At 47.9% G+C, this 23293-nt stretch overlaps 1 protein-coding gene across 1 annotated transcript; it reads left to right on the top strand.

The window, feature by feature from the left end:
• Nucleotides 1–1029: 1029 nt before the first annotated feature.
• Nucleotides 1030–10604, top strand: LOC144734642 (uncharacterized). The gene is made up of 2 exons (XM_078616916.1): nt 1030–2623; nt 9586–10604. The coding sequence occupies exons 1-2, from the start codon at nt 1974–1976 to the stop codon at nt 10397–10399; spliced, it is 1464 nt and encodes a 487-aa protein (XP_078473042.1). The 5' UTR covers nt 1030–1973; the 3' UTR covers nt 10400–10604.
• Nucleotides 10605–23293: the final 12689 nt, after the last annotated feature.

Here is a 23293-nt window from a genome sequence, read left to right on the forward strand (position 1 = left end):
TGACTTTAACGCAGAGCAGCATTGTTAGTATTTGCTTTGATGTAGTGGCAATACAGTAGTACCCTCGCTACGTGACTGGGCACACAGCAACGTCGAGAAATCCAACACGCGTGCGTGCGTGCAAACTCCAGCGGACTGAGCTTTAACCTTCCACAGCAATTGGCGTCAAACATCCGCTCACATTGGCTGGTGGTTCATTTCGAGCGTGGCGTTTATGGCGAGGCGATCTCCAACAAACTCATAATATTCATAATATAGGTTTTTTGGAACAGATCGATGAAGCTGATTGTAATTAGCAGCGAAACGTCGCACTACTCAAATTTTAAAATGCTGTTGATTCTCTCTTCAACACACCGGTTGGCTAAAGAAGTGAATTATTTTGTCCTTTGAAAAACGTGACACAATTTTTTTACTGTTTGGCCGTGTCGGGTGGTGGAGGGTTACGACACATTTATAAATAACGCGACCTGACCCAAAAACCTATATTATGAATACTATTGGTCGCGAAAGCCTACGTGTTCAACTCACCAACAAACTCACAAGCGAACGAATTAAACACAATCTACAACACACTATATATTCAACAATGATTCTGAACTAAAGTCTACTGTGACTTTGAAGTGGCTTTATTGGGAGGGGTAGACCACATCTGAGCGACATCACGTTTCGCCGATAGCAGCGTTCTTCATTGCAAGGACCGCGGCCGACTGGAGGTCCGCCGACAAAACACAAATTTGAAAACACCCCTCCATCATCATCATCATCGTGCTGCTGTCAAACCCTCCAATGGTTTCAAATTGTTTGGAGGCCACTTACTCACACTGATGATGTCTTATCGGCGAAAGTGGCACGAACCCCTCCCCCCTTTGGCGATTAGCGAACACTGATCTATATCGACCCTGCTTAATGAGCCTCAGTCAAATACAAGCCAGGACTCCCTCCCTAGTCCCCACTCCGTTCCTGCCCCCCAGCCACTGGGCCCTCACCCCTCACCAGGGCTTCCTCACCACCCTCACCAACCCCCCCCCGTCCCCGATAACCACCCCTTCCCCTAAGTCAGCAGCCCGGCGTTTTGTTTTCCACTCAGCGTTGAAACCCAACCACTCACGCCGGCTGCGATTCCTTTCACTCGGCAAAGGCTGATGGGGGGGAAGGAACGAGTCGATGCCGCTCACGTGCACGTGACTTTGTAACGCTGCGAAGTGAAAGCTACCATAGCAGAAAGGACCCTGCTGTTTGCCCTCAGCCGCAAGTTTCTGAATCACGGCATGTGTTGTTGCTAACATATAAATGTCACCCTTACGAATTATTGTTTTGAGCGCGGTTGCTTCAGCTAAGAAAACTTTTATGGGAGGGGATTTTTGTTTTAATCACCGTCTAACATTCGTAATCATTACGAGGCGCTGCCATGATTTACTTATTGCAGCAATTCGTGTGTGACGAAGAGTTACGCAAAAAGGCAGTGGCTTTTGGTGGAGCCACTCTGGATTAGAGAGCGCCGAGAGAAGGGGGAGGAGGAGAGAGAGAGAGAGGGGGGAGAGACGGTTGCCAAAACAATGATCTGTGGAGCACAGGCACGATATATATTTAAAACCAGACCATGTGCTTTGCCAGTGCTGGCAGGGAAACAGCAAAGACTGACTGTTCTGCTTGCTGTTGTGTGCCGGCCTCTCCCGCCTGTAAACTTAACTCAATTGAATCGGATGATTGTTGCAACTGCTGTTGCTGCTAGCAGATAAATGCAGTAACCGTCACAGTTTGTTGAAAGCTAATTTTGTAACGTAGCAAAATCTCGCTAACTTCGCGAGCTGAGCAAAAGAATAAGGGATACGTATCCGTTGCTGTTGTTGTTAACTTCAAGAAGTACACCTAGAGACACAGCCGCGTTCATTTAGTAAGCTCGTTGAAGCAGCGTTCGAGCAACACATTTGACATTCGACGTGAATAACGAGGAGGACAGTCGGGACAAGAGGATGAGGTGCCTGCTTCACTCGCTGGTGCTGCTGCCACAGCTGCTGCTGCTGTGCGTCGTGGTTGTTGTTGTGCCAGCCGCCACCTCGTCGCAGGAGGAGAAGCTGCGGGCGGCGAGGGAGGTGTCGGAGGATGAAAAATCCAAGTCCGGGATGGCGGTGGACTTCGCGGTAAATGGCGACGAGCATGAGGCGGTGGTGGTGAAAGAGTCGAGGAAGCGCCTTCCCATCACCTTGCGCTTCTGCGGTGACGACTCGTGCTACGTCCTCCACCAGTCGCACGACTCGACGATGAGTCTCGAGGAGGCGCAAGACTTCTGCGCGCTCGTGAGCGGCGGGCCGGGCTACCTAGCCACGGTGCTCGACCAGGTCGACGCCGATATGCTCGCGAGGGCGATCGTCTTCTCGGCCTCGTTGTCCATCGACGGGGAGCTGTGGCTCGGCTTGCGGCGGGGACGCGAGGGATGCGCGAACCCCGAGGGACGTCTGCGCGGATTCGCTTGGAAAGGAGCAGGGGCGTCGGAGGCGTCTCCCGCTGTCACCTACTCGGGGTGGCGCGGGGAGCCGCAGGAGCGGTGGGACTGCGGCCGTGAGCAGTGCGTCAGCCTGGCGTTGGTCAACGCGAGTGGAGGCGTCTCCGAGTGGAGGCAGAGGTACGATTTGATGGATGTTGGGATGGTGGTGGGGGCGTTGTCGTTGTTGTCACTGCACCAGGCTGTTTAATTGACAACTAATACGGAGCATGAGCTGAACTCTGTGTTGCGTCTCCTACTGGGGCGGCTGTGGACAAAGAGCTTCTTAGATCTTCGGATTCCTCCAGTGTCTGGTTCTCCACGTATACAACAATGCTGTGCGTCAGTCCATCGGCCGATGAATTGGCTTTTCCGCACCGATATGATCAAGCAGCAGATGTTTAAACCAAGTACAGCTCTAGATGTGAAGCTTGTGTGACTGCAAGGATTCATACGCTTAGTTCTTTCGGTAAAGTCACGTAGGGAAAAAAATGAAATTAAAATTAATTTCATTTTTTGTGATTTTATTGTTTTATTTTAATTAATTTTAATTTCATTTTTTTTACCTACGTGACTTCACCGAAAGAACTACGAGTACAAGTACAGCTCAACAGCGGGTTTTGCCATTCAAGGTCTCAATCAGCAGAGTCGGTCCAACAAGCGCTGATGAGTTGCCAGATGTTAATGGCCAGAGCACCGCATCCAAACTTTGGTAGACGACACGTTCCAAGTAAATATAAATATTTCAGTCTACGAACTCAATGTGGAGCACTATCGGGTAAACGAATCAAAATTAACAACTCTGTTTAAGACGTAGCAGGCTTTCGAGACGAATGGTATCCATAATAGAGGTTGTGTGTTGTTGTTAGATCGCGTTAATATGAATGCGTCGTTAAACACAACTCTGCCTGTCGTCTGATGAGGCTGGTTGTAATTACCGGCCAAACGTCGTACTCGAAATGTAAATGTTGTGGGTTTACTCTCCAACACACAACCGGTGTGCTGAACTAGTAACTAATTGGCACATTTTGTTTACGTGACAAACTTTACTAATTGGCTGTGTTGGGTGGTGGGGGGTTGAACGACACATTTATATTTACGCGATCAACTAAAACAAAACCTTTATTATGGATACATAACTCTGTTCTGTGTCTCCACGTGAAACAATATATATATAAATACATGTATACGGTACTTATATTTAATACGCCTTTTGAGCTTTCCATACCAAATGGTTCAATGGAAATTGTTTTTGCTATCAAACTGGCGCCGTTAAAACTCTGCACTGAAATTATGAAACTTGCCAGGTGTGCGAGATATAGTATCTAGCAGACCTTCCTGAGTCTTTACAAATCTCACCAATAGACAATTGTCGAGTACGCTTAACTATATTGTTACTACACACGAAGCACTGCTGCAGGATTCCAGAATGCAAAGCTGGAATGGGTCCTAAACAACGCGTAAAATCGGTAAAGAACTCCGTATGTATGAACGCACAATTACCAGTAGCGTGACGAGCATGGGGGGCAGGCAGTAAGTGTATTGCCCCCCCCCCCCGTGGCCAAAGCTACGAGTCTGGGAAGGGTGGGGGCCTTGACAACCACCGTGTGATTTTGAATTTCAACAATCAGTGTGTAAAAAAAACGCGGTTTAAATAACATTGTTTATTTAATGCCAATGCTTTCATTTACGTTCCACCGTTATATTTGAATTAAATACGAGCGGTCACGTAATATTGCAAAGAGGTAGCTACTACTACTACTACGGAGCTCTAGTGGCTGAATTTTAACGAAGACGGGAGCAAGCGTCCCTACAGCGTTAAATGTTGGAGACCGTGAGCGTAACGACGATGTGATTTAGGGGCAAGGGGAGGCCGCGATTTAAAAAATAGCCTCTAGGTGCGACCGTCCGAAGAGACACATCAATTCTTGGGGGCCTCCACCACCACCTATTGCCGCTACACCCTGAGCTGATATGAATGTCGTCACGACTTCACCGACAAATCACCACATGCAGTCCAGTCACGTGCGGTGAGGTCAACGGCTGGGGAGGCACTGGCTAGTTTCAGAGCCAGATTCACACACTGAGGGGGGCGTGGTCTCACTGAGGGGGCGTGGTCTCACGGATGGGGGCGTGGCCTCACGGAGGGGGGCGTGTTAGACATGTCACCCTCAGTGAGGCAGATGTGATAGCTGCCTCCCCTGGTGCTTTTTCATTGCAGTTTCATGACCAGACCAGCGAGCCTAAATCTCTTTATACACATACGTGGAATAAGTTAGCTGGAGTATGGAAGGCGAGGACATGAAATGAAGGGGTCTACAAACATTACATTGGTGACATACTGAGATAGTAACAGGCACGCGCTTATTGCCCGCGCTCCATCCAGTTACTGAGGGGTTGCGCAATCAGAGGGGAGGCTGAGTTCGTCGCTGCCTCACCTCTCATCTCTTCCTGAATTTGCAGCGGATCTCCGCAAATTTGGCGATTTTGACGATAAAATGATTGGAACCGTACAGAAATGACATTTGTAACACAGATCAGTGGAAACATCTTAATATTTATTTTATTTAATTATTCTTTTTTTTTACTTTTCGTAACAGCTATTTTCATTGGACTACGACAGGTGAGGCTCTGCCTCCCCTGCCTCCCCTGCCTCCCCTGACCGTAACGTCCCTGACGTAGTCCTCTTCCCCAGTCAACTGCGGGGAAACTTAAGCACCTTGATCAGTTTCTTCATCGGACCCACGGTGCGAGGGGCCAGGTCCGTCTTGCATCGTCACTGCCAGTCATCGTCGGACCAAAAAGAACGTAATCTATATTCTTAGGTTTTTTCGGTAAAGTCACGTAGGTAAAAACATTAAAATTAAAATAAAACAAAATAAAAATCACGACGTTTCGGAGGCAACACAAGCTTCCGTCTTCAGGTGGAACCGTCACAGCCACGACAGCTGTATCAAGTAATAATATAAGCTCCTAGCTCGTCCTCAGGCGAAGAATGAGGACGGCTGCTTGCGTTGTGGCCGAAACGTCGTGAGAATTGTTTTATTATGTTTTATTTTTATTATTGTATTACTTCCCTTCTACGTGACTTTACCGAAAGAACCAAGAAGATGAATCCCTGCAGTCACGAAAGCTTTAAATCGAAATGTATCAAGTAAATGAGAGATAGCAGGAGCTACCACTCCGTTTATATAATGGTTGGAGAAGGGAGGGGGGTAAGGGCCAAGTAATATGGTAAGGTGAGGCTTAAGAGGGTGAGCCTTTGTTATGGAGAGGTACGGTTTGTGACTATTTTATTTTGTTTTATTTTAATGTTTTTACCTACGTGACTTTACCGAAAAAAGCTAAGAATATGAATCCTTGCAGTCACGAAACCTTCAAATCTAGAATTAGAACGTAATCTAGTTGTATATGGTGTAGACGATGTAGCGTGCGGAACGATGGCACAGAATGGAATGATGTCAGTTGGCATGGAGCGCCGGCCTCGGGGCATTGAGGAATGGCACTTGGAGATCACGGGAGGGTATGGGGAGGGACGGGAAGGAGTGGAGGGGCGAGGGGAGGGACGAGATCGGGCGATGGTCAACAAATGTTGGATTCAATTGACATCTTCGTCTCGACACTGTGTTCAACTATCACAACCACACTGTATTTAACCACCAACACCACCACACTGTGTTTAACTATCACCACCACACTGTGTTTAACCACCACCAGCACCACCACCACCAGCACCACACTGTGTTTAACCACCACCAGCACCACCACCAGCACCACCACCACCACCACTACACTGTGTTTAACCACCACCAGCACCACCACCACCACCACCACACTGTGTTTAACCACCACCAGCACCACCACCAGCACCACCACCACCACCACCACACTGTGTTTAACCACCACCAGCACCACCACCACCACCACCACACTGTGTTTAACCACCACCAGCACCACCACCAGCACCACCACCACCACCACTACACTGTGTTTAACCACCACCAGCACCACCACCACCACACTGTGTTTAACCACCACCAGCACCACCACCAGCACCACCACCACCACCACCACACTGTGTTTAACCACCACCACCAGCACCACCACCACCACACTGTGTTTAACCACCACCAGCACCACCAGCACCACACTGTGTTTAACCACCACCACACTGTGTTTAACCACCACCACCACCACCAGCACGACACTGTGTTTAACCACCACCACCACCACCAGCACCACCACCACCACACTGTGTTTAACCACCACCACACTGTGTTTAACCACCACCACACTGTGTTTAACCACCACCACCACCACCAGCACGACACTGTGTTTAACCACCACCACCACCACCAGCACCACCACCACCACACTGTGTTTAACCACCACCACACTGTGTTTAACCACCACCACACTGTGTTTAACCACCACCACACTGTGTTTAACCACCACCACACTGTGTTTAACCACCACCAGCACCACCACCAGCACCACCACCACCACCACTACACTGTGTTTAACCACCACCACCACCACCACCAGCACCACCACCACCACACTGTGTTTAACCACCACCACACTGTGTTTAACCACCACCACACTGTGTTTAACCACCACCACCACCACTACACTGTGTTTAACCACCACCAGCACCACCACCACCACACTGTGTTTAACCACCACCAGCACCACCACCACCACCACACTGTGTTTAACCACCACCACCACCAGCACCACCACCACCACACTGTGTCTAACCACCACCACACCGCAGGTCTCAACACTTGCCTCCTTCTTTACGCACCGCCTGACTTTGACATTCACTCCCATCCTCTTTTAAAAACTCTTTATATTAAGTTCACTTGCGTGCTTGCTTGTGCGCTTACGACCGTGCAAATCTCTCGGTCGTTTTTTAACCCACTTCCCGTGATCCAATCGAGCTGACATTTTCCACACAGACTCGTTGTGCGTGACAATTAATGTTCGTGAAAAATGTTTTCCAAAATTTTACACTTTTTAGGACAAAAATATTATATTTAATTACCAATTGCTTAATGGTGCCATGCAATCATCTGACCCATAGGTGGCAGCCATTTCAAGCCAGAGGACGAGAGGACTCTAGCCGCCACGCATATAAAGGATTTATAGTGAAAAACTTAGTTTTTACGGGTTATACTTGTTCCTCTCAATTCCTTAGAACATTTGCTCAATTCAAGAACAAGTACAGAACGCAATACATCTTGAGCAGTGGCCGTTTGATGTTCAATCGTGTGCTTTTGGGACCTTGCTCGGCAACGGTGATTATACAAAAAAATCAACAATTCCCCACAAAGTTAACGCTGTTCTTCTACTCCTGTGTAACTTTCTTTTTCCATTACCCACAAGGCCACACGTTGATGCACAAGTTGGTGCCACGGTGGCGAGATGTTAACTCCCTCGCCTGGTATGCAGGAGATCGTGGGTTGTCTGCTGTATGTTTGGAGTTTGTGCGTTCTCCCCGCGGTCGCGTTGATTTTTCTCCTGATCCTCCGGTTTCCCCCCCCCCCCTCCACATCAATCATCAACACGCATTCAGAGTATTTGGCTGCGAAACATTTCCACGTGATAAGCCACTTCTTTGAGTGATCATTTGTGGACAGGTCGTATGTGAGTTTAACACGTAGGCTTTCGCGACCAATGTTATTCATAATCAACGTTTTTGGGTTTAGATCGCGTTATTTATAAATGTGTCGTAACCCTCCACCACCCGACACGGCCAATCAGTAAAAAAGTGTCACGTTGACAAAAGACAAATAGTTCACTGCTTTAGCCCACCGGTGTGTTGAAGCGTGAAACCACAACATTTACAATTTGAGTACGACGTTTCGCTGGTAATTGCATCCAGCATCATCGGGCAATTCGCCAGAATGGTGAGCCTCTGCTGTGTCTCCCGTTCTTATATAGAGCAGCAGTAGGGTGACGTCATCATTAACTCATTAACTCATCAGGTGCAAAGATTCAAGGAGGGAGTGATTGTAATTATATACTAGATTAGTAATCAGGCTGTTGTTACGATGCGAGTTGTAGATTTTAGGTCGTATGTGAAAAGTAGCCATATCGAGCTCAGTAGGCCTTAACTGGTCGTTTTAGTCCTGATACATGCAGTGATGAGAAGGAAACTGGCACTCGTTGGACACATGCAGGATGGACAACCGCAGGGAAATTAAAAGTCTCTTGTTCGGAAAAATGGAATGAACTGGAAACAGAGGAAGGACCTCACTGAGAATGGGTTGATGCCACCGTCAAAGATTGGTGCCAGAAAGTTGTGTAACTACTTAAGAAAAGTGGAAACAAATGACGAAATCTGGAGTGTGCACCCGTGGGCTATCTTGCTCATGGATCGTGGAAAATTAGCACGGATGTCTACGTACGCGGCGAAAGAAATTCAACACACATGCGAACATACTCTTAGGTTTTTTTTTTCCGGTAAAGTCACGTAGGTAAAAAAAAGTAATAATATAAATAAAAAAATAAAAAATAAAAAATCACGACGTTTCGGAGGCAACACAAGTCTCCGTCATCAGGTGAGACCGTCACAGTTAGATTTGCTGTATCAAGTGAGGCAGAGATTCCGAGATACAAGTTCTTAAATACAAGTTAAGGGGAGGAGGAGGGGGGGCTTATCACTTATCACACATGCATTCACACACGACGACGACGATGACGATAAGTATTCTTGGTTCTTTCGGTAAAGTCACGTAGAAGGGAAATAATAAAATAAAAATAAGAAGGGAAATAATAAAATAATAAAAATGAAACATAATAAAATAATTCTCACGACGTTTCGGCTACAACGCTTCGGCTACAACGCAAGCTGCTTGCGTTGTAGCCGAAACGTCGTGAGAATTATTTTATTATGTTTTATTTTTTATTATTTTATTATTTCCCTTCTCATTATTATTTTAATATTTCCCTTCTACGTGACTTTACCGAAAGAACCAAGAAGATGAATCCCTGCAAGTCACGAAAGCTTTAAATCGAGATGACGATAAGGTTTTAACGCTCAGTTCCGTTTTTTTTCTGTTGCTGTTCCTGCGTCTGCCCACCCACCCAAAAAAAAGATACTGCGATGACTCGACGGGCGTGCGTGGTGCCGCGTGTCGCCTCTCGTGCCACAACCGTCCCTGCGCTCGGGGCCCCAGACCGAACCCGCCGCCCATCGACGGCAGCCGCCGGCCGCAGCGGGAGGCTCCGTGCGACGCGGGCTACGCCGCGTTGCCGTCGGGGGCGTGCGAAGACATCGACGAATGCGACAACTTCGACCGGTGCGAGAACGCGCTCTGCGACAACACCGAGGGCGGCTTCAACTGCGACTGCTTCAGCGGCTACGCGCGCGTCAACGACACCCACTGCTCGGACGTGGACGAGTGCGCCGAGGAGACTCCACCCTGCGGCGCGTTCGAGTGTGGCAATCGTCCGGGCTTCTTCGAGTGCATCTGCCCGCCGGGCTATGAGCAGGACAAGAGCGGCATCTCATGCTACGACGTGAACGAGTGCGTCGCTCCGGATAACGGCGGCTGCCAGCACGACTGCAAGAACGTCGAGGGCGGACGTAACTGCTCGTGCCGCGCCGGCTACGAGCTGGCGCGGGACGAGCGCTCGTGCGTCGAACGCAGGACGACGACGGAGGAGGAGGAGGAGGCGGCGGCGTCGCCCGGACGGACCCTGCTCGTGACTATCGTCGTGCTCGTGCTCGTCGCGGTGGGGTGCGCTTCGGTCGCGGTGATCACGTGGCGTCGCTGTCAGAGGAAGAGGAGCGGGTCGTCGTCGGGGACGCGGCAGGGAGTGAGCGCGCTGGGCGGTGAGAGGTCCTCGCGCGAGCAACGGGTCAACGTCGCCGGCGAGGGTGACGCGTGGGTCGACTCGCAGCCGTAGGGGGCGGGGGGGGTCTTGACGGTGGTGGCGGCAGGGAGGGGACGCTTTGTGTGCGTGTCTTTGTGTGTGTGTGTATGTGTGTGTGAATGTACGTGTGTGTGTATGAGTGTGTGTGTATGAGTATGAGTGAGTGTGTGTATGAGTGTATGAGTGTGTGTGTGTGTATGAGTGTGTGTGTGTCTTTGTATGTGTGTATGTGTGTGTGTTTTAACCCTCGGGGCTCCTCCAGTAACAACGAAAAACCATTGCGGATGGCCACGTGGAATGTTCGAACGCTCACTGCGGAGGAGAGGCTGCCACTCCTCTGTCGGGAGCTGGACCGGTACCGCCTGGATCTCTGTGGCATTCAGGAGGTCCGGTGGACCGGTTCTGGCTCCTGCCACCATGAGGGGTGGACAGTCCTCTACTCGGGGCAGGAGACTGCCAAACAACAGGGTGTGGCTCTTCTTCTGAACAAAAGAATGAAGGGGGCGTGGGAGCGTGGCGGTGAGGTGTGGGAAGCTGTAAGCCCCAGGATACTTTGGGCTCGCCTTCCCATCAACCAGAGGCGAGGAGTGGTGGTCGTGGTTACTTACGCCCCCACCGAAGACGAACATCCGTGGAGGGATGCAGGCAAAGCCGATGAGTCAGACGCTTTCTATGACCTACTGTCACAGGTGCTGGCTAAAGTGGCCACTCGGGACAGAGTCATCTTGTTGGGTGACTTCAATGCCCGAGTTGGTCATGATGCTGGCACCTGGTCTGGAGTGATTGGAAGGCATGGGCCAGATCAGCTCAATAACAACGGTAGGAGGCTGCTAGATTTCTGTGCAGCCCATGGGCTTGTAATTACCAACACGCTCTTCCGGCATCGGCGCATCCACACAACATCATGGATGCATGCCGGGTCCAAGCAAGAACATCTGCTGGACTACGTAGTGACGGACCAGCGGATGCGAGCCCATGTCCTTGACACCAGGACCTACCGTGGAGCTGATCTGCCCTCTGACCATCGACTAGTCATCTGTAAGATGCGCCTGCCATTCTTCCACTCCGGTGGTGGGTGTACACCCAGGATCCCATTCCAACCAAAAGTGGCCTGGTCTAAGTTAGCTGATGAAAGTTGCAAGCGAGAATTTCATCATCGCTTGCAGCTGGGGTTGGCATCGTCCCCCACTCCACCTGATGTCGAGGGTAAATGGGCGAGGTTTAAGACTGTGACTCATGCAGCTGCAATGGCTGCTTTGGGTACGCGGTCCAGACCTCCCCGGGAACCCTGGCTGACGGAGGAGGTGTTCAGGTTAATTGAGAAAAAGCGACAGGCCCACTCTCATCGCCTACAGCATCCCACGTCAGAGAATGAGGAGGTTTACCGCAGCCTTCGCTCGGAGGTTCGGAGAGCCGTAAGGCGCTGTAAGGATGGGTGGTGGTCGCGGGTTGCTGAGGAGATGGAGTCTGCCTCAGTGGCCCGCGATCACAAATCACTATTTAACTCCATCAAAAAAGTAACCTGCAGCGCCACACCTATTACCATCATTAGAGGAAAAAACGGTGATCCAATCTCCGACCCCCAGGAACAGGTTTGCAGATTTGCTGAGCATTTCTGTGAGGTCCTGGGGGAGGGAAAATCTCTCAGCCAGGAAAACATCATGGCACAAAGTGGGGATAACCCTGCTGAGGCTGCGGTGCCTCAAATATTGGAAGAGGTCACCCCCTGTGAGTGGCTGGCTGAGGTACCGGCTGTTGAGGAAGTACTGAGGGCGATCCGGAGTCTGAGACCAGGGAAGGCACCGGGCAGAGATGATCTCCCAGGCGAAATGCTGAGGGAGGGTGGCGTTTGTGCACAGACTGCCCTATATGACATCATAACAACAGTCTGGACCACTGGACGGGTTCCGCAGGACTGGAAGGATGCCCTGGTGGTCCCCCTCTTTAAGAAGGGGGACCGCACAGACTGTAACAACTACAGGGGCATCTCACTCCTCAGTGTGCCGGGTAAGGTCCTGGCAAGGATTATTCAACATCGCCTTGCTAGGCATGCTGAGGAGAGGCTTGCGGAGCCCCAATGTGGTTTCAGGAAAGGGCGGTCCTGCACAGATGCCATATTTTCTGTCCGTCTGCTACAGCAGAGGTGTAGGGAATTCCAAAAAGACCTACATCTCTGCTTTATTGACCTGGTCAAGGCCTATGATACCATCAGTAGGACTGGGCTCTGGGTTGTTCTTCGTGCTTTCGGAGTCCCTGACCCTCTGCTCACGATCATTAAGGACCTTCATGATGGTGAGCGGGCCCGGGTAAAACTACGTGGCCGGGAGTCGGAGCCTTTCCCTGTACACCTTGGGGTGCGACAGGGATGTCCTCTGGCTCCCACATTATTTAACATCTATTTCGACTGCGTAGTTCGTGAAGCCTTCAATAGCTGTACCGGGGGAATTACCATTTGGTACAGATATAATGGGAGGCTGATCGACGCCCGGGTGCGATCAAGGGATGGCTCCCTATTGGTCAACCACGTTATGTATGCCGATGATTTGGTAATAGCTGCTCATTCAGAAGAGGAGTTGGAGACGCTGCTGCTGAGGCTGGAGTGTGCCACTAAGAGGTGGGGCCTTACCATCAGCCCCACCAAAACTAAGCACCTGCCTGGGTATTTTGTACCATCGGGCACTCCGCCCCCACAACTCCCAATCGGTGATGGGGCAGTTGTGGAGAGAGTAGAGAGTTTCCCATACCTGGGCAGTGTGCTCATGACCAGCTCCAGTTTATCAGCAGAGGTCTCACTCCGAATCAGTCGAGCGGCAATATCTTTTCATCGGTTGCGTAACGCTGTGTGGAAGCTACCTGGTCTGTCGCTCCGCACGAAGCTTCAGGTCTTCTCGGCCACGGTCATTCCCTCCCTTCTCTACGCTTGCGAAACGTGGACCCCCCTAGTGGAGCATCTTCGCCGGTTGGAAACATTTAGGCTGGCCTGCCTACGATCCATCCTGGGTTTGACCAGGCTGGATTGTGTGAGGAGCTCACAAGTCCTTGAAAGATCTGGGCAAAGTCCCATCAGTGAGCTCCTCCGGCAGGCAAGGCTGCGTTGGCTGGGTCATGTAGCCCGCATGCCCAGCCACCGCATGCCTAAACAGCTTTTGTTCGGCCGGATCGAGGGGGCTAAACGGGCGCGGCACGGGCTAGAGAAGAGATGGAGTGATGTGGTACAGGAGGACGTGGAGCTGAGTGGACTTGCCGATGACTGGTACCAGCGGTGTCAAGATCGGCCTCAGTGGAGGAGGCTCGTGAAGGACGCTACTGGGCAGTTGGAGGCAGTCGCCCTCCAACAACAACGGAGGGCGGAGGAGCGACGCTCACAACAACGAGCGGAGCGCCGGGTGGCTAAAGCACAGCAAGTTGGCACAGTAGGGGGCACAGGTGGTGCATCAGCCAGTCATCTCGGTCATCTCGGTCAGTCGACCCGTGGCACCTGGGTCTGCCCCGTGACCTCCTGCCAGCGGGCGTTCGACACTTCACGTGGCCTCAAGGTGCACATGGCCTGGCACAAGCGTCGTGGTGACGTCACCGCCACTTAGTGGCGAATGGCGGTTGTTGTGTGAAGGTGCTCGCTAACGGCACTTGCCCCTACAGTCTGTTAAGGCTATACGGGGGATCTTTGTCTTTTTTGTATGTGTTTGTATGTATGTGTCCGGCCTTCATAGGTGCTCGCTAACAGCACTTGCCCCTACAGTCTGTTAAGGTTATACGGGGGATCTTTGTCTTTTTTGTATGCGTGTCTATGAGTGTAGCGGTTAGCGCGCTGCGCTACGAACCTGGCGACCCGGGTTCGATTCCCGCTCACGGCCAACACCAGTGACGATTATCTGAACCGGTCCTGGGCCTCCCCTAGGTCGACTCAGCCTCAAATGAGTACCTGGTGCGATGTGTAAACATTGCCACTGGGGAGACAAAGGCGGTCGGGCGTGGTGCTGGCCACCCACCCCCTCATGTACCGTTCCGGCCCTCATAGGTGCTCGCTAACAGCACTTGCCCCTACAGTCTGTTAAGGCTATACGGGGGGTCTTTATCCTTGTGTGTGTGAGACGTCGCGACTTTGTGCGGATGTTCAAAGGGACTTTTGTTGCTGACGAGATGGTTTACGCAGGAAAGCCTCGCCGAGTCTCAAGACTCAAGACAAATTTCAGGGCGGCGGGAGGCGGGGTGGAATCTTGCCACGTGTTGCGCAGGAGGGGAAGACGATGTTGATGCTGGTGCTGGTGCTGCTGCTGCTGTTGCTGCTGGTGCTGGTGCTGCTGGTGCTGTTGCTGGTGTTGCTGTTGCTGGTGTTGCTGCTGCTGCTGCTGTTGTTGCTGCTGTTGGTGCTGTTGCTGCTGTTGTTGCTGTTGCTGCTGCTGCTGTTGCTGGTGCTGTTGCTGCTGCTGCTGTTGATGCTGCTGCTGGTGCTGTTGTTGCTGCTGCTACTGCTGCTGCTGCTGTTGCTGCTGCTGTTGGTGCTGTTGCTGCTGCTGCTGCTGCTGCTGCTGCTGCTGCTGTTGCTGCTGCTGCTGCTGTTGCTGCTGCTGCTGTTGCTGCTGCTGCTGCTGCTGTTGCTGCTGCTGCTGCTGTTGCTGCTGCTGTTGCTGCTGCTGCTGTTGCTGCTGCTGCTGCTGTTGCTGCTGCTGTTGGTGCTGTTGCTGCTGCTGCTGCTGTTGCTGCTGCTGCTGCTGTTGCTGCTGCTGCTGGTGCTGTTGCTGCTGCTGTTGGTGCTGTTGCTGCTGCTGCTGCTGCTGTTGATGCTGCTGCTGGTGCTGCTGGTGCTGTTGTTGCTGCTGTTGTGTTGATCCCTATTGTGAATGATTTGCGGTGTGATTTTATTTTTTTAAATCTTCAGCATCGAGAGATAAGTTGTTTGGCCAGTCGCGGTTCGCGTTGTATCGTTTTGTTAGTGTTGTTGTTGTTAGCTATGGCAGGAAATCGGAGACCTCGGATGACAACTCGTGAAGGACATGAGGGGGGCGATGTGGTGGGGGGTAGAGAGGTAACATTCACGAAGGCGCCCGAGTCAGGAACGGAACTCACATTTTTATATTCTTAGGTTTTTTCGGTAAAGTCACGTAGGTAAAAAATTAAAATTAATAAAAGTAAAAATGAAAATAAAATGAAAAAAAAATCACGACGTTTCGGAGGCAACACAAGCTACCGTCTTCAGGTGTATCAAGCAGAGGTGTGGACTCGAGTCATGTGACTTGGACTCAAGTCAGACTCGAGTCATGAATTTGATGACTTGCGACTCGACTTGGACTTGCATAACAATGACTTTGTCCCACCTCTGGTATCAAGTAACAGCAAGTAACAGCAATCGTGTTGTGACGGTTCCACCTGAAGACGGAAGCTTGTGTTGCCTCCGAAACGTCGTGATTTTAATTTATTTTATTTTTACTTTTATTAATCTGAATTTTTTACCTACGTGACTTTACCGAAAAAACCTAAGAATATGAATCCTTGCTGTCACGAAAGCTTCAAATCTAGAACGGAACTCACGTCCACCTTCTTGCTCCGAGGGGAGCCCTCTGCAAGCGCGTCCGTGGAGGTGGCGTCCGTGGTTTGCAGGACGTTGATTCTGCAACTGGTGGGGGGGGGGGGTTATCGCTCTCTCTCTCTCTCGACACCATCCGCTGTCATGTCGGAGCTCGTGTTGGGAGATTCTCCATATGAGCTGAACGGCACGTTGGTCAAAGAGCGACGCTTCCAATGCGAACATTCCACCCTACTTTTAAAATGTCCCGAGTATTTGGCTTGATCACTTTTTTTTGTACTTCTAATTTACCGTGCATATATATTTTTTTGACATTACGTAACATGGACATTATGCTATATATATAAAGTAACAATCACACAAAGTTGCATTTTGAGCAGAAAATACTCTCAACGGTAATGCCCTGGCTGATGCAGCTGCACTCGGCAGAACTGTCCCAACCCACGTGACCTCATCCCTGCCAATCACAGGGGAGTCAGTTGCACGTGCACGCGCACGCGCGCGCGTGCACGTGCATCGTTTAAAATTAAAGACGGTCATAAAAAAAAACATTGGTCAGAGTCTGTAAACTCTAATATTACTTTTGGGAAGATATTTTATCTTCTTTTTTTTTACATATGTGCACCAGTATCAAAACAATATTTCAACCGCGTAGCTAACATTTCTCGCGGCTCTTTCGTAAATCTGTTAAAGCCGATTTTCATAAACATTTTGGCCGGATCTGGAGCGAATAAAGTTATAAACCGAGATGGGATTTTTTTTGTTGTTGTCTCGTTCAAAAGCAATGGCGCATAACCCACATTTGCAGCGCACGTCACTTCACAAGGTCGTGTTGCTTCGACTAATATCGTTACGATTGCGACATTTGAAAGGGGTGGCTGTCCCTGTGATCATGGTGGAACCGTCACAGCACGCTTGCTGTATCTTTTTTTTTTTACTTGATACAGCAAGCGTGCTGTGACGGTTCCACCTGAAGACGTAAGCTTGTGGTGCCTCCGAAACGTCATGATTTATTTTTATTTTACTTTTATTAATTCTAATGTTTTACCTACGTGACTTTACCGACAAAACCCAAGAATATGAGCCCTTCCTCTCCTTCCGTTTCCTTTCCTTCTTGGGCTTAGCAACGTAAACCAAACAAAAATACCGTATCCAATAGTGCGCGAATGAACACGCTGTAATTCATTGATATTTCAACGCATCATCACCACGTTGCGGACACTTTAAGGAGGTGGGTAAATGGATCGTATAATTAATGGGACGGTGGCTTTGTACTTGGGTGTTAGCAAGCGTCAACAAATAAGGGCTGTGGTTCAGAGAGAGAGAAATATGTACATTTTTCCACCTTTTTTTGACGAACGAGAAATACGTTTGGAATAATATGCTGGGATTTGGTCGTGATGGCGCAATCAGTTTTGTGTACGCGTAAAATAATTCACGCGGCTTACACAACAACATAATAATAAAACCATCATTATTACAAAGAAAACGTGAATAACTCGAGGTGCAATATCCTGGCTCGCCAGGAGAGGGTGGTGCAGCGACAAAAGTGGAATTCAACCTGCTCCGTCTGTATGGGATAGAGTGTTTCTCCCTCGCATGCCTGGGTGTTCTCTGGGGCTCTCCGGTTTTCTTGCGAATCTTACATTTTTTAGGGAACTGCACAGTTTGAGTGATTGTTGGTGCTGGATCTCTGCCTGGCTGCTGCTGCTGCTGTTGCCGCTCCTAGTCAGTGGTCCCTCCTTTCTCCTGGCATCTCTGAGTCGTCCTCTCTCTCTCTTTACGAGAGCGAGGAGCGAGGAGCATTGCGTCCGCGTTCAAAGCTTTAATCATTGTGGGAGTGTTGATGAAATGACACCGCGCGTACGGTGTTATGAGGACGGTTTGTTAAACGTCTTGGCTCGTGACTGCGCCGAAATTGTGTAACACCCCAGATGTGTGTGTGTGTGTATAGCATCTGTATTTGAAACAAATAAATGTAACAAATGTTTATTATATATAAAGATGATATATAATGCGCACTAAAATTTGCAGCTTGAAAGTCATACATTGCATTCCTGTATAATAACATTAACAAACAGATATTCGTCGATAAGGAACACTTTCGAGATGACTGCACGACCTATGGTAATAATAATGCCAATGATTTTTAACGCATGAATCTAGGTATTTGCAATGTCAAATCATTATCTATGTACGTGTATTTTGCAACAATTAACTTCGTCACATGGCTGTTATGAAGAGCAATTTTCAAACAGCTGTGGTGAGAACTTCCAGTACAAAAATATTGCAAATCTAAAATAATAACCGGTATTGCGTCAAATAAAGCCCCAGTAATGAGAGAACTTTAGCTTTCTGGCACAGGATCACGTTACTAACAGTGCAGGGGTCGCACAAGTCCAACAGTATATTTCAAACAGGAAATCTGTTTTACTTTTAAGAGTGTCCGATTGATTGATAGCTTCCAAACACAATGTTGTAAAAACGATACAACGTTCTATCATCCATCAAACATTCATTTCCTTTTCCGCTCCGACGCATTCAGAGTCACGGATACACCCGTGAAGACAATACCTGAACGCCCCAACAAATGTAATATTTTTAACACGTAGGCTTCCGCGACCAATAGCATCCAGGATGGAGGTTTTTTTTGGGTTAGATCGTGTTAATGTAGAAATGTGTCGTTAAAACCCACAAGCACTCGATTGGTGGCTGTCCACAAATCTGACTGTCGCCTGATGAAGCTAGTTGTAATTACTGGCGAAACGTCGTGCTCAGTTTGTAAATGTTGTGGCTTGGCTCTCCAACACACCGGTGTGCTGTACTAGTATACTACACTATACACTACACTATACACTACAATACACTACACTACTATACACTACACTACTATACACTACACTACTATACACTACACTACTATACACTACACTATACACTACACTATACACTACACTACACACTACACTATACACTACACTACTATACACTACACTACTATACACTACACTATACACTACACTATACACTAGTGCTGTACTAGTGACGAATTGGCCACGTTCTGTTTACGTGACAACCCTTACGAGTTGGCTGTGTCGGGTTGTGGCGAGTTTAACGACACATTTATATATTTACGCGATCTAACCCCAAAAAAACCGCTATTAAAAATGTAATCTTATCTTTACAATATAGTCGAGAGTAAAAACAACTAATATTTTGACATGATTCCCATATTCTGAATAAACTTGCAATGTATTGCCGAATATTTTATATACGTATTTTTTAAAACAATGATATCTTTGGATGTCACAGTTGTACATTTATAAAGAGCAGAACTGAGAATATATGAGTTCGAATTATCATTATCCTCTCCATCATCATCCGTGGTCAGTCCACTGCTGGATGAAGGCTTCCCCAAGCCGCTGCCCCGTCTCACGATCTTGCGATGTCACCATCCCCCCGGCGCCTACGCAACAGAGCCGATTTCATCCGTCGGTAAAGTCACGTAGAAGGGAAACAATAAAATAATAAAAATAAAACATAATAAAATAAAATTCTCACGACGTTTCGGCCACAACGCAAGCAGCCGTCCTCGTGTTGTGGCCGAAACGTCGTGAGAATTTTATTTTATTATGTTTTATTTTTATTACTTTATTATTTCCCTTCTACGTGACTTCACCGAAAGAACCAAAGAGTATGGATTCCTGCAGTCACGAAGCTTCAAGTCAAGATTTAACTGAAGCGTTTTTTTTTATATTCCCTGTACCTCTGATTTGCACCGTTGGCTATGCACGGCGCGTAAGAAGGTCAACATATTCTTGGTTCTTTCGGTAAAGTCACGTAGAAGGGAAATTATAAAATAATAAAAATAAAACAATACAATTCTCACGACGTTTCGATTGCAACACAAGCAATCATCATCAGCTGTGGAAACCACAGCAAAAAAAATTGAAAACATTTGAAATAAAATTATTGCCGTGGTTATATAATCTGAATTTTTTTTGCTGCGGTTTTCACACCTGATGATGATTGCTTGTGTTGCAATCGAAACGTCGTGAGAATTTTACTGTTTAATTTATTATTATTTTATTATTTCCCTTCTACGTGACTTTACCGAAAGAACCAAGAATATGAATCTCTGCAGTCACGAAAGCTTTAAATCGAAAGAAGTTCAACACACATATGTGCAACAGTCCACTGCATTGCTTCGCGCAATTAAACTATATTGTTAACTTCAAAGACTGTGATATGAAAACAAATATACAGTGTTATATATATATATATATTTTGTAATGTTGACTTTAAACTTATGTCAATAATCTTTTCAACCATAACATGATTATTATTTTAATCTCTGCGCGCTTACTCATCACAATGTCATGGTTATAACAGACTAACAATGATTGCACTGTTTTTTAGTTTCGTTTATAACAATAAAAAATATATCTCCTTTAAATATAAGATACACTTTGTGTTCTTTGGGAACCTGTTCAACTTTATTTTACAATGCGACGTAGCATCTTGCAAAAAATATTTCCATATTTTTACCACCACCATCATCATCATCATTATGCGTGTTTTAGCCAGGAAAGCCTCTCTCAGACCCCATAATTTACCACTATCCTTCTTGGTTCTTTCGGTAAAGTCACGTAGAAGGGAAATAATAAAATAATAAAAATAAAACATAATAAAATACAATTCTCACGACGTTTCGGCCACAACGCAAGCAGTCGTCATCAGGTGAAGAACAGGTCTCCGTTTATATGCTGGGACCGCAGATCGATTCACGACGCAGAAACTCGATTCATGTAGTCGGTCTGCTTTTTCGATGTGACTTGACGTGGAGCTTCTATTATTCAAAAGAAAACGCGTGGACTTTTTTAGCTATTACAGCCTGTTAAATGTGGCCGATAAAACTGAAAAACCCGATGGGTATACAGAAGGTTGTGGGTTCGATCCCGAACTTGACGCCTGCTTCTTTATATTTGGGATTTTCCACGTCCTCTCTCCCCGTGGCTGCGTGGATTTTTCTCCGGGTCCTCCGGTTTTTCCCTCCACACTTAGAATCAACATCACGCGTTTAGAGTATTTGGCTGCTATACATTTCCACACGACAAGCCACTTCGTTGAGCTATCATTTGTGGCCAGGTCGCTTCTGAAAAAGAGCTACATGGTAAAAAAAAAATTGTTTTTGAAGTTTATTTTACACGGTCAGATTTACGACGTTGTGTCGTTAAAACGGAGACCGCCGTGCGTGATGTATTGATGATGTAGCTTGTTCCTAAGGTTACATTAGTGCCTGAAGACGACTCCTTCCAACGTGGGAGGGCTGAAAGGTCGCACGAAGGAGACAGGGGGCAGCGTCAGCCACGGCTATCCCGTAAAAGAGTCTCCTGTATGGGCATCACATTTCATTCCCTGTAATAAGTTATGTTAATCATTAATCGCAAATCAAGAGTATCCGGTCACGCGTGAGGCGCAATGTGCAATTATCCACAACGGTTTCCAGGTCGGGCTTTGGTGTCAAAATAAAAGTCCGCCAGGGTGGAGTGTTGCTCGGCAAGATAAGACACGGGTTTTGGTGTCAAAATAAAAGTCCGCGAGGGTGCAGTGTTTGCTCGGCAAGAGAAGACACGGGCTTTGGTGTCAAAATAAAAGTCCGCGAGGGTGCAGTGTTCTCAACAAGAGAAGACACAGGCTTTGGTGTCAAAATAAAAGTCCGCGAGGGTGCAGTGTTCTCAACAAGAGAAGACACGGGCTTTGGTGTCAAAATAAAACTCCACGAGGGTGCAGTGTTCTCAACAAGAGAAGACACGGGCTTTGGTGTCAAAATAAAAGTCCGCGAGGGGGCAGTTTTCTCGGCAAGAGAAGACACGGGCTTTGGTGTCAAAATAAACGTCCACGAGGGTGCAGTGTTGCTCGGCAGGAGAAGGCACGGACGTTGGTGTCAAATTAAAAGTCCGCGAGAGTGCAGTGTTGCTCAACAAGAGAAGACACGGGCTTTGGTGTCAAAATAAAAGTCCGCGAGGGGGCAGTGTTCTCAACAAGAGAAGATACGGGCTTTGGTGTCAAAATAAAAGTCCGCGAGGGGGCAGTGTTCTCAACAAGAGAAGACACGGGTTTTGGTGTCAAAATAAAAGTCCGCGAGGGGGCAGTTTTCTCGGCAAGAGAAGACACGGGCTTTGGTATCAAAATAAAAGTCCGCGAGGGGGCAGTGTTCTCAACAAGAGAAGACACGGGTTTTGGTGTCAAAATAAAAGTCCGCGAGGGGGCAGTTTTCTCGGCAAGAGAAGACACTGGCTTTGGTATCAAAATAAAAGTCCGCGAGGGTGCAGTGTTCTCAACAAGAGAGGACACGGGCTTTGGTGTCAAAATAAAAGTCCGCGAGGGTCCAGTGTTCTCGGCCTGATGACGACCGCTTGTGTTGCGATCGAAACGTCGTGATATTTTTTTTTAATTTTCTTTTTCTACCCACGTGACTTTACCGAAAGAACCAAAGAGTACACGTTGCTATTAATTACCAATTGCGTCGAGGAGTCTAATTTGAATCGCAATCACACCATTGCAAATACATATTTGAAAGGGAAAACATTAATGAACAATCAATACCTTAATATTCGCACGCGGGGGTAGCCATTTTTTATTTTGTATGGCACCGGGGGCGTGGGGGCGTGGTAGCCAATGGAGGATGACTTGAATATTACACCCGCGAATATTAATACTCAAAGTTCATGAGGAAATTAGGGTTAGAGTGTAGAGGCCATAAATATATGCGTACCTTTAGTAATGATGGACATACACACATTTATTCGTAAAGATGCACTTAACGAATCTCTAAATCATCTCAACTCGCAAAACCCATCCATCCAGTTCACCATGGAAGTGGAAGCTGACAGAATTCTACCATTTCTTGACATTATGCTCAGACGCGGTCCAAATGGTAAAATAAGACACGGCGTTGACCGAAAGAAAACGCACACTGACGCCTAGCCGAATGCAGTCACACCATCACCCTGGAAAGAAATCCACTCTCATCAAGACGCTCATACATCGGGATAAGAGAGTGTCAGATGGTGATAGTCTGAGAAGTGAAATTAAACATGTTAAAGAAGCGCTGCAAAAGAACGGTTACAATGATGCGCAAATCAACAGGGCATTGAATGCCAAAACCAAATCAAATAACACGTGCATTGAAACTGGCCAAGTAATTAAAGCCATTAAAATACCGTACATTGCGTGCGGGAGTAACTGGTAAACTAGCCAGATGTTTGGAAAAGCAAACATCCGAGTTAGATTTGGTACATAAAATACAGAAAGTATTATCTGGTACAAAAGATGTATTACCGAAACTATCAACAGGAGGTGTGTAATCTTAATTTGGAGCTTTCGTGACTGCAGGAATT

Source organism: Lampetra planeri, chromosome 52 (assembly GCF_965212315.1).
Source record: "Lampetra planeri chromosome 52, kcLamPlan1.2.h2, whole genome shotgun sequence".
NCBI lineage: Eukaryota > Metazoa > Chordata > Hyperoartia > Petromyzontiformes > Petromyzontidae > Lampetra > Lampetra planeri.

Coding starts and splice junctions, on each gene's coding strand:
- LOC144734642 (XM_078616916.1), top strand. CDS start 1,974: ATGAGGTGCCTGCTTCACTCGCTGGTGCTGCTGCCACAGCTGCTGCTG. Junction 2,624..9,585: donor GTCTCCGAGTGGAGGCAGAG/GTACGATTTGAT, acceptor CCCAAAAAAAAG/ATACTGCGATGACTCGACGG.